The sequence below is a fragment of the Perna viridis genome, chromosome 3 (genome assembly GCF_037379345.1).
Source record: "Perna viridis isolate PV_CMFRI_1.1 ecotype Kerala chromosome 3, ASM3737934v1, whole genome shotgun sequence".
NCBI classification, from domain to species: Eukaryota; Metazoa; Mollusca; class Bivalvia; order Mytilida; family Mytilidae; genus Perna; species Perna viridis.
Window position 1 is genome coordinate 17,669,269 of NC_142447.1, and position 15,255 is coordinate 17,684,523.

Below are 15,255 nucleotides of genomic sequence, written 5' to 3' on the forward strand. Positions count from 1 at the left end.
ACGTGGCAGTTATGTAATGGAGAAGTGGTGGTGACTACTCCTGCAATGTGGCAGTTATGTAATGGAGCAGTGGTGGTGAGTACTCCTACAACGTGGCAGTGATGTAATGGAGCTGTGATTGTGACTCTACTCCTACAACGTAGCAGTTTTGTAATGGTACAGTGATGGTAACTGCTTCAACGTAAGAGGTTAGGATGGCGCCGAGTCAGAAAGTTTGCCAGACAAATTCTAGCATTGATGGAGTAAAGGTGACTCCAGACGAAACAATAGCTAATATACAGGGTTGGGGTAATGACAACCAGTAACTGCAATTGATTGCAATCAATAACGTTTTCTGATGAAATTGAAAGTTTCTTTTCAACTGCATGTACATGTAAATACAATTTGAAAAAATTGGTGTGTTTTCTATTTCTATACAAATAGATATCAATTACATTTGCCATTTCTATACATGTATTGTTTGATGTAAGTATGTCATTTTTCATGCTTGTGTTATATTATTTCATGGAAAAATATATTTGCAATCAATCACATACCTTTTAAAAATCACTTTAATTATAATGTATATGTAATGCAATTGAGGGAAACTGTAATGTAATGGGAGAAAATGCAATGTAATTAAAAGTAGTCAAATACTTTTCAAAGTAATAGAACACAACCAATTACATCTTTTTTACTTTCTCTTTCTTTTGTTTTGTTTTGATTGTTTGTTCTGTATTTGTCTTTATCCTTTTTTTTTGTACTGTTAAAAATGTTATAAATATTATATATGTTTTTCATGTGTTGAAAGATATATAGTCATCTTTTATACGATATCAATGCAGTACATGTTAGTCTATAGATCAATATATGAAGTTGATATTAAATCTTATGTGTAAATATAGATTTCACATGTCATTTAAATAAATGTGAGCTACGCGTATTCACAACCTCTTATGTTTTCATGTACCAATACATATATATTAGATATTTAAATATGGGATTTCGAAATCTGAACGTACCAGGAAATTAAATGTATAAAATGCTGTGAAAATATTTCCGCATATATTAACATGGACGTTCAGGTTGTAAAAACCTTAATCCTTCTTGGACTTCTCGTAGGATCCTTCATTATCGGATTTATTCCAATAAAATGTATTTGGCACTTTAAAGGGAGAAACCGTCGATCTAGAGTGTATAGGATAGTCATCAGTGTTTTGAGCTGTTTTTCTGCCGGTGTTTTTATGGCTACATGTTTGATGGACTTACTCCCAGAAACCAGAGAGACTCTTGAGAAACACTTAAATGACAGTGAACGCTTTCACGAATATCCCGTCGCTGAATTTATTATGATCGCCGGTCTTGTTATGATGTTGACAGTTGAGCAAGCAGTTTTGACCTATCAAGAGAGACAAAGAAAATACTCAGTATGTTCTAAGAAAGCTTCATCGGGTGAGAGAAAGGGGTTATTACAAAACAATGACGAATTTAAATGCCGTTATAGATCGGCAAAGTTTGACTCTGACAATGATTCCAATTATGACGGATCAAACGAAGAGGTTCACAGGGATTTCGAGAACAGCGTGTCCATGGCTGTTCGTACCTCTGAATCGGACAACTCTACTCTAAGATCAGTACTCTTGTTGACTGCTTTATCATTACATTCAATATTTGAAGGTCTTGCTGTTGGCCTCCAAAAGAGCTCAGCCGATGTGCTAGAGGTGTTTCTTGGATTGAGTATTCACAAAGTCGTTCTTGCGTTTAGTCTTGGTACGACTCTCTCACAGAGCAAATTGTCTTTCTGGTCGCAAATTCGTTCCCTTTTGACATTTGCTCTCTCATCTCCAATCGGAATAGCCATAGGTCTACTTGTAGTTCATTATGGCAAGGGAGAATCGTCGTCCTGGGCCGAGGGTGTACTACAAGGAATTGCATGTGGTACCTTTTTGTATGTAACGTTTTTCGAAATTCTTCAAAATGAATTGAGTAGCTGTGAGTTTAGGATGCTGAAGACGTTGTTTTTGTTTATCGGATTCATATCCATGTCCGGTTTGTTCTTAATACGTGACCACACCGATGAATTTCCGGTTAATACAACAACCGTACCGACTGATGTAACACTTAATGCATGATATTTTATTTTTCTGCCGTTTTTTAGGACGTAACAATCAGAGTTTTAGGAGGGCAAGGAGTAAACGTCATCCTGTATTACTTCGTTCAATCCTGTCAAAATTTGTGATACTGCACCAATATTAGAGATTGGCAGCAAAGCTATTTTCTAATTTGGTGGATGGAGGGTTGTAATTTCAATCTCTTATGTAAACTTATTATTGTAATTTTTGTTATGGAATCAATAGTCGTCTACGATTTTTAAACACGAATTCAGGTCCTAACCATATACTCCACTTTTTGCAAGGATCTCCAACCAATACAAGGGCCGTTGTTTTCTTTTTCACTGACCATTTTACAACATCTTAATCTAATGATACGTACCATGAAATATTATGAAATTGTTTTACGTATTTCAATTTGCAGTGATAGGGAGAATTGGATTTAATTTTAGAAGAAGCATTTTACTTCGTTCTCTCAAATGACGTCAAACTTTGAAGGCGGCATATTATTTTATGAGAATTCGAATTTACTTGCAGGTATTTCCTCACTTGTCAACAATTTTCTCAAATTATTTATTTCTAAAGTTATTAGAAAACACGACTTTGTATAGTTTTTATATGTTTAAAAATATATTAATTCATGAAATACTTGTTATATGAAAATGTACTCAATAATTGAATAATTGTAGTAGTCTTGCACAGTATACTTTAATCTCAGTTTCTTCTATATAGATGACGAATTGTTTTATCTTTAGTAACAATCCTAATTTTGGGGATTAGATACATCGCATCTACCCCAAAGAACTTGAGATAAGGGATACTACAGGCACGATACCGCAATTAATTTTCAAGTGCATTTCAATATACACATTTGAGCAGATTAAAAAAATTCCACCGGCGCAAACTGAATAAAACTTCCCTGGCCTAAAGATATGTACAAACAGGATTTTATATATAAATTGTAGAAAATTTTACCATCATTTTCTGAAATTAATACATATAATTCGGAGATGGGGTAAACATGACAAATGAACTGAGTTAAAAGTCCTAAATTTTAACCTTCTTCCACTGAACCAAATCACAACTTTTAGTCAGAATTGATTAATGAAAAAAATCCCATGTAATTTTAACCTATGTTCTACCAATTAGAGGCAAAACTTCAGCAAATAAGTTTCCAGTAAAAGTATGAAAAAATGTGGAAGGTACCTACTACCAAAGTTAGAACTATATTCGAAAACCAAGGGGAATTAATTGTGTTCTCGTACCTTCAGACACTGTGAAGTCAGCCTCATATCTTGACCTATACTTAGAAATAGATGGTAAAGGATAACTATTGACCAACCTTTACGACAAACGTGATGACTTTTCATTCAGAATTGTCAACTTTCCTTTCATCTGTGGCAACATCCCTTTAGCATCTGCGTATGTAGTGTTCATACCACAAATCATACGTTATACCAGAGCTTGCCGAAAGTACGCAGACTTTTTGTATCGCGCTAGAACTCTAGAACGCTAGGCTTCTGGAACAGGATTATGTTGTTACAAAATTGAAGGCATCACTACAGAAGTTTTATGGTCGTAATCATGAACTCGTGGATCGTTATGGTGTATCCATCTGCACCATGAAAACTGATTTATTCATCGTGGATCATAGTTTTCCTTTCCTCGTTTGTCTACCCCGGACTTGACTTTTTATGAGCAACTCGGCGGATGTTTCTAGAAAAGCAGAGGACGCTTACCCTACCGGTGCACCTGGTCCATGCTCCCAGTTTTAAGTAGAGCCCGAGTTGCTCATTTGCTTTTGTTACTTTGTATGTATGATTTTAGTTACTTTGTGTTCTTTGTTATGTATGTCTGTTTTCCATTTCCGGTCTTTGTCCCTGGATTACATTATTTTGATTACTGCTATAACCTTGGTTCCCTTGATTACTCTTTAATAGATAAGGGTAACAACAAAATTACCGAACACTAATCCGATTCATAATCAAGTCAAGTCCAAAATATATCTGTTCAAATAGATATTACACCACAGGATCAGCTGGTACCGGAATGGTTCTGACTTGATACAGGCATTTTTAAACGAAATTGTGGGTTAAAGCTAGGTTTAACAGCGCTAACTACCCTCTTCCATTGCGGTGTTAATATAGCAGTGATTATTAAAAAGCATTATTTGCATGCTACTGTCATAATCGATAGATTATAGATTAGAGATAGCTTAGTAGTTCAACTCTAGGTCGTGATCTTAGAACACGAAAAAAGAAAAAGAAAAAGTTTTTTTTTTCATTTCCATCTGTTCAACCACAACTACAGTGGCAAAGATCATAATTATAAGCAAAAAAATCAAAGGTTGATGCCCAAATACGTCGGAGGGCGGAGGTATTAACTTGTAAATACACTAGGACGAGTAGACGACCGGGTCGTGTACTAGTATTTCTTTTGGATTTCACCTAATTTTACTATACATTTGCATTATTTTTTTCAAAAATACATGTATAAAGTTTTTTGTTGTACCTAGTTGCTATTTTTTTCTCACGCATTTTTTCCTCCGGATAATTATAATTAGTACTACTTTTGCAGGACAAGTGTATAATAACATGACTTTTATTCCCTTCCTTTCTTGAACCCAAATCAGGAAGTGAGTACGCAATTTGCTTTGTTCATTTTCTTGGATTGCATCCGTCGAAAATCCAAACGAGATACATGTAACAAATACGAATAAAGATAGATACACAGATGAATGAGTAATCAAGGGAACCAAGGTTATAGCGGTACTCAAAATAATGTATTCCAGGGACAAAGACCATACATGGAAAACAGACATACACAACAAAGAACATAAAATAACTAAAATCATACATACAAAGTAACAAAAGTAAATGAGCAACTCGGACTCCACTAAAAACTGGGAGCATGGACCAGGTGCACCAGTTGGGAAAGCGTCCTCTGCTTTTCTAGAAACACCCGCCGAATGGCAGGAGATTGAACCTAGTTATACTGTGAGCAAGTGTGGATCCAGAGACTTTGATAATTATTGAAGGGGGTCAAGAAAAAAAAAACAGGCTGGAGGCCAATTTGCATGCTTCAAACACATGTCTGGCCGGTTCAAGTGGAAACAATTACATATCATTTAAATAAGAATTAATGAATTTGTCCTGTTTTTATTTGACCTTTTAGGAGAAAAAATAGTGAAAACACTGTGTTCCAGGCTATTATTAGCTCATTTCTGTCCAAATTTTGAACGAGATCAACAAAATTTTCTAGCAAAGGGGAGGGGGCGGGGGGCAACACAGAGATTCCGGCTTTGGATCCACCACTGTATAGTTAAGTTTAAGATTGATTTAAGGACGGAATCATACGACAATTTGTCCAAACCACACGGTGTTTGCTTCATAATCAATAATTAATATTTAAAATGGAGCCAGAAAGTTGACGCAATATGGTTAGTATACAAACTTCTCAAAATAATCATCGCCAAAATCGATATTTTAATTACATATGTGCGTCAATGGACTATTTCTCTTCTTATTAAAGAGTATTAGAATTTCACAGAAAATGCCTATATATATCCATTACATGCATGTATCAGATTTTCAAATACCTCATCAGGAAGCCCAATCTTCCTGGTCTCAAAATGTTTCCGTTGTTTAGTTTTAGTTTTTTTTAGTTAATTGGTACATCATGTTCTCATCCTGTTCATTGATACACACGTTGAAAGCAGCTTTGATTTTCCGTGGCTGTTTCCCGCCAAGGCTTCAAGTAAATTAAGATATTTTGGTGGTATTTATTTTTGTTTATTTGGCGCCTCTCCAAAAAGTGTCAAAATTAAACTCACCAAAATATAACATTTGCGGAAATTTTGACAGCCAAAGTATATCGGTGTACTAGGTGTGCACAAAAGCAAGTAATGTGAAAACCTGACAGTTTTAAGGATTTATTTTACCGACAAACATTTACTGACAACAATAGTGATAAAGTTCACGAGCGAACGTTTTTTGTAAATTGTTTTGACAACCTTTTTTGTAAAAAGAGTGACTTCAACAAATTATTTTTGTGGTTAATTGATCTTAATTGATAGCTATCTCAGAGCAATTTAACAACAACGGTCCGATTAGCAAACATTCTGTTTAGGATAGGATAATATTAAGGAAAAGTCTGTTTTCACTATAAGAAATAATAATAATGAAAAAAAAACATTCATCATTATGAAAATCTAAATACATAGGGTAGTTAGTCGAATTTAAAAAATCAAAGTGACGTAACGGGAACATTATGTTGTAAATATTGGCACCGAGAATTAAAATCTGACCGGAATTTAACGATTCAATGTTTAGGGAGAAGCCGTTTGGCTAAACGAATGAGCAAGTCATTTAAGACAATTTAAACGACGGTAGGTGTCAATAAAGTCGTAGAAAATATTTTTATTCAAATTTTAACAGTATGTTATTTATGTGACGCCGAGTATAGTACTTGAGCCGATTTTTTATTAGATATTTGATTGTTCATTTAATTGTGATATTTTCAATGAATGGTTCGAGAAACTGACAAAAAAACGAGTTTTAATCAAATAAGGAATCAGAGGGAAATAAAGGTTCTCGATGAAAAAAAATATGGTCGGAACCATTCGTGCCTATGTAAAAAATAGCGATAAGACAAAACCTTTCAAAACGCCACATTTGTTATAGAAATGTGTCTAAGTTTAGGCAAGTGACGAAAACAGTGGCGCGGGATCTGGAATTCCGAAAAGAAACTGATCTATTAGGGGCTCGCTGTGGTGATTTTCAATGATTTTCAAAAATTTATTAAGCATAAGGGGGCCTGGGCTTTTTCGAACGCACGTGAAAAGCAGTTGTCAGACAAAACAATTTACCTGCGAGAATCCGCTATTGAAAAATATTTCCCGCCATTTTTTAATACCTAAAATATATAGAAGTATATCTTTTTCCGATCGCGGGCCCTATGCAACGTTTGTTTTTCATTTTATTACGATCTGAATTATGGGGGCAAAATATAATGGCAAATACCGGCGGGGCCAAATTTATGTGTTTTTTTCCCGTTTTCTTTTTTTTTGTGAACCCAATCGTCAGCCATTTTATTTCTCCAATCTAACCTAATAAGTTCGTTATTTTTATTGATTATCAAAACTGGAACATATCAAATACATTGATAGTGCACTTTGCAGATTATGAATAAAGATTTTTCACCCTTTGCATAATTCGTGGGTTAGCCGGTGTCGGAAAGAATTATTTCCCCTTATAGAAGTCTCCAATTCGTCTGTCAACAAACATGGCGGCCTCCGCAAGGGCAATAAGGGTATGTTGCAATTTTTGTGCTATTTCATTGTTTTCACTGGACAAAACTTGATTTCAGACTTTAAGAAGTTTGAACAATGACATTTTTTATGCGTTAGAAAAAAAATATTAACTTAATTTTCGTAAAAGAAAGCCAATTATAACAAAACACTCAAACAGGTGTCTGTTTACAAACTTAAAATAAAGTCTATACATGGTACACACGAATTTAGAAGTTAAAATTTCGGATTCTGCTTAAAGGGACAGTGGGAGGAATTACAATATAAACAACAGGTGGTTTCTGTGAAACCTTAAGGCATGCTTTTGAAATGTTAAAAGGTTATTTAGCCTTCAGAATTTAGTTCAGTTAAGGGGTCCTTTTTCAGTGTAGTGACTAGTGTTGTGTAAATGATATACTTCTGGCAATGTACATATACAAATAAAATAAATTTCATGAGTGCCCGTGCAGGATAGTCAATCACGTTAAAAACCCCCTTAGTAGTACGTGCCTTTGTGAGTGTGAAGTGATATTGCATTAATTCTTCCTAAGTCAATGAGCTGTCAAAACTCAAGGTGTGAGATTTGCTAAAAATCCAAAAGATCACAGTAAAGTGCTGCCAAAATGTAAGCTTCAAAATGTGAGTGTTTCACACAAGCTCTGTGATACTTGACAGGTCAGAAGTTAATAAGGTGCGTAACGCATCCTGGACGCAAGGAAAACTTGCTGGACGTGCCAAGTTAAAGCATTGTGCGTCCACGGGATGCGTCCTCGCAATATCAGCTGTATCCTAACATCCATAATTATTTAACACTCGATAAAACTATCCAAACAATCGTGGAAAAGCTCTGTTGTTCAACATTTTTTTGATAACCATACAACTGGAAGTTTACTAAGTTATTTACACGATTGAATCGTGTTTTCACGATTTTGACCATTTGTCCCATTAACATGATTTTTCAGGTCAAATTTGACACAAAACCCGATTTTGTCAAAATTACATAAAAACTCCGGAATTAAGATCCCTAAATACGTGTTTCAATCTCATTTCTTTAATTACAAGAGTCATGAATCTGACAAAAGGGATCAATTGCTGTCTGAATAGGTAAGGGTACGTTTTATGACGGGTAAATAATCTCTGAGGAGCAATCAGCAGATTAGTGTTTGACAATTAGTAAATGAATCCTGATTGGATCTACAATGTACCACTATGTTATGAACATCCAATCATTGCTTAATATTAATTTGACGATACTGTCAGGTCAACAGGTCTCAAATTTGTAAAACCAAGTGTGTAAACAAATTTTAAATTATAAAATGAGTTACATCCCCTGCAGTCTTCACATTTCCTGTAATTTCAACAGTGCTGAATTTTTCCCAAAAGTTTTGATTGCAATAGTTAAAAGAAATAGTATTCCTTTTAAATTATGATGAATTTGGAAATTCAGTATCAACATTCTTGATTATGTGTTACATTTCCTCATATAATGCACCTCATGGTATGTATTTAATGAAAAGTAAGAGTTGCCCATGTTTCCTTTTTCCCATACTGCATCTCACTGTCACAAATCCTAGTAAGGCTCACTTTGGCCAATTAATGTGCTTGTACCATAATTCATCAAGTTCTAAACTTAAATACTAACTCCTCTTCAACTGACATCAATGGAAAGAAGGATTTATGTGCTCAATATATTTTCAAATTGTAGAAATGAATTTTAATGTTAATAACAGTATACTCATAATTTTTTTTGGAATTGGATAAACCTTAGGAATTTCAATTAGGTTTGGAGGAATCCAACACAAAAGGGGAAGGCTTACAATTTTCAATCTATTTTAGTGCATGCACATGTTGTTTAACAAGAAGTACAATGTATTCTTAATTGCATACAGGTTATTATTTCATACAAAATGTACTACAGCGTTAAATAATATCATGAAAAAAAGTTCACATAGAGTGAACAGATTTCAGGATTGTACACAGGATATTATTTCATACTTCAATCTGAAATAATATCCTGAACATAGTTCAAATTGATTGATTGATTTATTGTTGGGGTTTAACGTCCGAGCAGCAATATTTCTTCTATATTCAGACGATAGTTCAAATTGAGTGAATAGAATTCATACTTTTGATAAAATGGATAATATTTATCAATAGGGGTGTAATGATACATTTTTTTCTCAAATGATACATATTGCAATATTTGGTACTTAGGTATTTTTTTTCTGTCATTAAGTAGCAGTCTTAGTAAGAATCATGCAAAATCTTAAAAATGTGATACACCCCAAAAAAGGCCACATATTTTTATTTTTGTAATTAAGTTGTTTTATGGGTCTATACTATGAAATTAATAATTACTTATTCAAATCAGCCTGCTCTTAGGAGATAATCAACATTGAAAATACAATAGATTCTATTGTATTTGAGTGGCATTTACAGAGTTATCTCCCTTAATTTGGAAATATACAGTGCATTCTATATAATTTTTATCTCCGAAGAACACGGGATATATGAAAAACTGAATGTGAATTTCTGTTTACTACGGAAATTCAAATGAAATATCAAAAATAAAAATATGTAGGCTTTATACCCAGGAATCACATTTCGCATGATTCTTAGCTGGAGTGCTATTTAAAATAATGTTAGCTACATGTATAAGACTAATAACTAATAAATTTATTTGAAAATAGCGTCCTCCTGTAAGTATTTTAATCAGCCACAATGTACTGTGAACCAAATCATCCCAAAAATACTACGATTTTGTTACATGTACATATGGTGAATTGTTTCCCCCTTAATTATCAATTAAATAATATCCTGGATGAAAAAGTATGTGTAAAACAACCCATGAAATAACATCCAGGATAATTACTCTTTAATATCTGATTACAACCTTGGATGAAAATTAATTTCTAAAAATATCCTGGGTAATGAAAATATTTAAAAGCGTCCTGGTTAACATATCACATCAAAAAATTTCCGAATTGCTGACACCTAAAACTGAGCACTCTTTTTCCCCCACAAAAAAAAAAGGCACATTTTTTTATAGTGCCTGCAAAGTAAAACCTATCAGATACTTGTATTTTAAATCATTAAAGGTTGAGTATAGAAACAATTTAATAGCCATGGAAAATATTTAACTATTATAAAATATCCCCGGATTAAATTTGATATTTTTTTTCTGGTGTGGAAACTGGAGAGTATTTCACACAGGATGCTATTGGATGTTACATATACACAGTTTTCATGTTTATAACCATTGTGTCTATTTGGTTATGTGTCATGACCATTGTAAATGTGTTGGTACAATAAAATATTTGTATTTATATGATCCAATTTACACAAACACAATTAAAAGTTCCCTTTTCAAGCAAATTGTAAGTGAAGTCTACCTAAAGAACCTAGTTAAACTTTATAACCACATAGTATACATGTACATGTATACCAAACATGCCTTCCATTGGAAATGCAAACAACACTATCCTTTCTATTGAATGTATAAAGCAATGTCATATGATTGTTGGAAAACAATTTTTTTATCTTCATATAGAATACCGGTATATATTAGACCACATCCAAAACGAATACATAAAAACAGATTCATGAACTGATAATAATAGAGTACATTACTTTCACATTGCAATTCGCATTGAAGCTGGTGGAAACTGGTTTACAGTTTCATACTATACAAAGAAATGATATCGGATTTGAAGGCTACAAGAACAGTTATATTTATGTTGAAATACATCTCCTGATATTAAAATACCTGAAATGCTTCTATGTCTATGATATCATTTCTAACTCCTTTGTAATAACTGATTCAAGTTTCTGTTCCCATGGCTTCCATTAGAATGTGTCCGATCTTATGGCTTTCACCCCAGTTGACTTCAATATAAATGACGAACTTTCCAGAACATAGGTGGATGTGAAAGTTGTCTAGGATCTTGGATTCCTTAAAAGTTATACATGTACAAATTAAAATGAAATTAGGTATGGTGTATACAATATGTATGTCAAAGAGGCAATAACCCCACTTGATGAAAATGTCCACCCAAGGCCAAGGAAACCCTCATACCACAGGGCAGGCTGCATCTGGCCCCAAAACATCATAATACACAGGTACAGCAAAAGAGTTGACCCATTATACTCAAGTAATATAAAAATAAGTAAAAGGTGAAAACAAAATAAGACATGCAGAGGCCAGAAATTCCTGACTTGGGACAGGTGCGAAAAATGCAGCAGGGTTAAGTACTTTGCATGATCACAACCCTCCCCTTTAAAATATGGCCACTGTATTTATTGTCATGATTGTAAGTTGTATGAAATGTCTCTATTTCAGGCAGTTACCCCTCATGTGCCAAAGATAAAGTTTCCTCAAAGAAATAAAGGTACTATAATGTAAATGTACATGTACTTTTAAGCATTTTTTGTTTACATTACTTCAATGGTGTAAATTTAAGCTTACCACTTAGGCAAACAAACAAAAAATTTTTAAATTAATAATCTTGTTTCCTGCTACCAGCAAGAAAAAAATAAGGTAAAAAACATTTTACATTCTAGAATCTAGAATGTAATGGTGCTTTAGCCAAAATGGCAATAAAATGTTTAGGATAGGCACAAAAAACTAGGGTAGATAGGGCACGTAATTTTTTTTGCCTTTTGCATGGTGAATGATATATTTATTTTTTTATATATATATACATGATTAAATTAAGGCTTTTTATATGTTAGAAACAGAGCTACAGTGTATTTGTATATTATTTGAAACTCCTACTAAATATTGTAGCAAGTCAGAAATTCAAAATCTGTTTCATATCTGTTACAATGCAACCTTTGGAACAGCTCACGTGGGAGATTCTCAAACAGATCTCAAGTCATTTTACATGACAAAACTATGATCATATCAGTCACCAATCACCGGTCATCGATCTATCAGGGATCAATCAGTCAGCGGTCATTGATTTATCAAATCGTTGTACCGATCGGTTCAAGTACTGTATATATCAGTTATAAACATACATGAAACTTTTTTAAAAAAATGTATAAAAAATGAAAGATAGGGCACATCGTTGATTCTTTTAAATTTATATCAATATATAAGCCAGTTATATTATGATCAATGATAAAAGCTATAAATTTATGTTTTCAGCAGATTTTTCATTTAAGTTTGTACCAGCAGCAGTGTCAAGCCAAATACAGCCATCATCAACTCCTTCTCCTCCATCCAATGCCCCACCTATAGGTTTGACTCCTCGAGGGTCAGGTATAGACTATTCTGATTTACCACTTAAATACCAGAGGAAGCCAATCAGTCAAGAAGAAATGGAATATATTGAGGTATGTTTATCCATTATTTTCAACTTTCAAACCATGTTTTTATGTCCCATATTTGAAATTACCATATCAATTTTACGATTGTATTGAAATTTAAAGGTAAGTAGGGTCACATCACTTTGAAACTTACAAGGAAGTAAACAAGTACATCATGAATTAAGCATTTTTAAGGTTCCAAATCTTAATAGATAATGTAGCTGTAGCATCAGTGACACACTTATTTATTTCTGGATAAAAGATTTCTAACATTGATATAAGGTTCAAAGAGAGATAATCAAGCTGCTTTGTTTTATTTTGAGAATGTCATTGTGTTGTTACTTATATTGAAATTACTGTTCATAATACCTCCTAGCATGTAGGATAGTAACTCTACTTGATGTAGCTTCACTGTGATATGTTGATGACAAGATTTTGTGAGAATCAGAAAAAAAAATCTGAAACATGCATGTCGAAAACCCTGCAGTCTGATATTATAAACTCATTCAAAGAAATCTTCTCTATTTGAAATGACCAAAATGAATATCTTCAGTTCAGGATATGTTTGGAAATTTTCAGTAAGAATGTTAAATAATTGATAGTTTTGACAGAGTTATCAGCCCTTTTAATGCTTTTCAATTAAATATCTTATTTTACCAAATGATATGGGAAGTCTTGTCTTTATTCCTTGATTCTATTGATATTACACATTACACTCTCAAGTTATTTCATAGTATATTTCACCCACTACCTGATTCTTACAGAGACTGACCCTTAATACCTTTCAGTTTCACACAGTAGTTTAATATTGGTTTAAAATAAATGAATTGAAAAATTATTTTTTCTGTATTTCCAGAGAGGAGGTCCAGACTGATATGAGACAGAATGAGCAGCATTTCATTTGTATTAATTTAATTGAACGAAAGAATAATCTCAGATTAAAATGTATGAATGTGAAGTTTTATTGAAGTATTATATTCATGTATTAAATTTGAAAAAAAGTCATAACTGTTCTTTATAAGACTTTATAGCTGATATGATCCAAAAGAAGGAACATAGTGAAGCTGGATCCTTTTATCTCAGTTTCCACTATGTAGATGTTGTACCATCATTACACAATCCTAGTTGCTAGGATTTTATACATTGCACCATCCCAAAGAACTTGAGGTAAAGGATACTACAGACACTGAAGTCAGCCTCATATCTTGACTTGTACTTAGAGATTGATAGTAAAGGAAAACTTTTGACCAAACTATACAAACTATGCAATGACTTTTCATTCCGTATTGTCAACTTTCCTTTCATCTGTGGCAATATCCCTTCGACATCTGTGTATGGAGTTTTCATATCACAAACATACCTTATGCCAGAGCTGGCTGTAATTACGCAGACTTCTTGTTTTGCACTAAAATTCTTACAATTAGGCTTCTGGAACAGTGTAATGTTGCAACAAGATTGAAGTCATCACTACAGAAATGTTATGGTCAAATAACTTATGGACCATTATGGTGCATCCATCTGCACCATGAAAATTTATTTGTTCAATGTGGCATAGTTTCCCTTTCCTCTTTGTGGACTTTATGAGCAGCTTGGTGGGTTTTTCTAGAAAAGAAGGACTGTTACCCTACCAGTGCATCTGGTCCATGATCCCAGTTTTTAGTGATATCTGAGTTGCTCATTTACTTTTGTTACTTTGTTGTGTGTGTTTTCCATGTCTGGTCTTTATTTTAGACAATGATTGTTGTGATTGTGGTCTTAACTGTACTAAATATTTATTTTACTGAAACATGTTTGCTATCAGTTACAAGTGCTTTGTATTGTTAATTGTGCCATTTGTCTTCATTGACAATCAGGATTTGAACATGGTTCCAATAATGAATGATGTCAAAAACTCAAGCCATCAATGTTGATTGTAGGTAACCCTAAAATAACAGTTCTTGGCCAGACAATGCCAAAACACAAGGGATGGAGTAAGTGAAAGTTGTTTAAAATACTACTCAAATCTAATTTCTCCTCTGTTAAAGAATCTGGCAAAATGTGTAGGTGTTGCACATGAAGATAAAAAAACATATTTTATTGCATTATCCAATATTTTCACCTCAATACCCCTAAAAGTAACCATAAAAGTGTTTTAAAACATTGCCTTTTTAAGATACTGATAGGTCAACTTTAGTTGATATGCACTATGGAAAAATGGTGGGAAAATTTTCCGCCACTATTTCCCTATGAAAGCAGTCAAAACATATCTATGTCACAGATGCTTCAGGATAAATTTAAATACCTCTTGTTTTCTACATGTATTGGATTTGGATACATATCAGGTAAAAAGACCAAATTAAGAAAATAATGTGCCATCCATTGCCCGATTCTTTTACAGAATGGTACTTAAATACTACATGTATTTTTACTGAGCTGACTCAATCTATACTAGTTCATTCACACCATAATTATAAATTAAATTCACTACTTGGTAAATACTTTTGTAATGCACCTTCTCATAAGAATATTTGTGCCACATCCGCTATGAAAGTCGGGTTTAAACCTGCAGTTTCATGAAAAACAAGACAA

The 15,255-nt window shown here is 33.4% G+C and overlaps 2 protein-coding genes across 3 annotated transcripts; both read left to right on the forward strand.

The window, feature by feature from the left end:
• The first annotated feature begins 965 nt into the window (after positions 1–965).
• Positions 966–4,600, forward strand: LOC148621258 (zinc transporter ZIP1-like). Its single transcript, XM_088575410.1, has one exon. It carries the CDS (start codon positions 1,053–1,055, stop codon positions 2,109–2,111), a length of 1,059 nt encoding a protein of 352 aa, XP_088431536.1. The 5' UTR covers positions 966–1,052; the 3' UTR covers positions 2,112–4,600.
• A 2,666-nt stretch (positions 4,601–7,266) lies between these two features.
• LOC148621259 (alpha-ketoglutarate dehydrogenase component 4-like) lies at positions 7,267–13,695 on the forward strand. Of its 2 annotated transcripts, none has more exons than XM_088575412.1 (4): positions 7,267–7,400; positions 11,717–11,765; positions 12,530–12,714; positions 13,544–13,695. In XM_088575412.1, exons 1-4 carry the CDS (start codon positions 7,374–7,376, stop codon positions 13,559–13,561), a joined length of 279 nt encoding a protein of 92 aa, XP_088431538.1. In that variant the 5' UTR covers positions 7,267–7,373; the 3' UTR covers positions 13,562–13,695. The 2 variants fall into 2 exon arrangements, with proteins under 2 accessions (XP_088431538.1, XP_088431537.1); XM_088575411.1 differs by having other exon boundaries at positions 7,275–7,400; positions 12,527–12,714.
• Positions 13,696–15,255: the final 1,560 nt, after the last annotated feature.

What these genes read in the sequence shown, in the direction of transcription:
- LOC148621259 (XM_088575411.1), top strand. Translation starts at nt 7,374, where the DNA reads ATGGCGGCCTCCGCAAGGGCAATAAGG. An exon ending in CCTCCGCAAGGGCAATAAGG is followed by an intron (nt 7,401 to 11,716) that starts GTATGTTGCAAT and finishes TCTCTATTTCAG; the next exon opens with GCAGTTACCCCTCATGTGCC. An exon ending in GTTTCCTCAAAGAAATAAAG is followed by an intron (nt 11,766 to 12,526) that starts GTACTATAATGT and finishes TTATGTTTTCAG; the next exon opens with CAGATTTTTCATTTAAGTTT.
- LOC148621258 (XM_088575410.1), top strand. Translation starts at nt 1,053, where the DNA reads ATGGACGTTCAGGTTGTAAAAACCTTAATCCTTCTTGGACTTCTCGTA.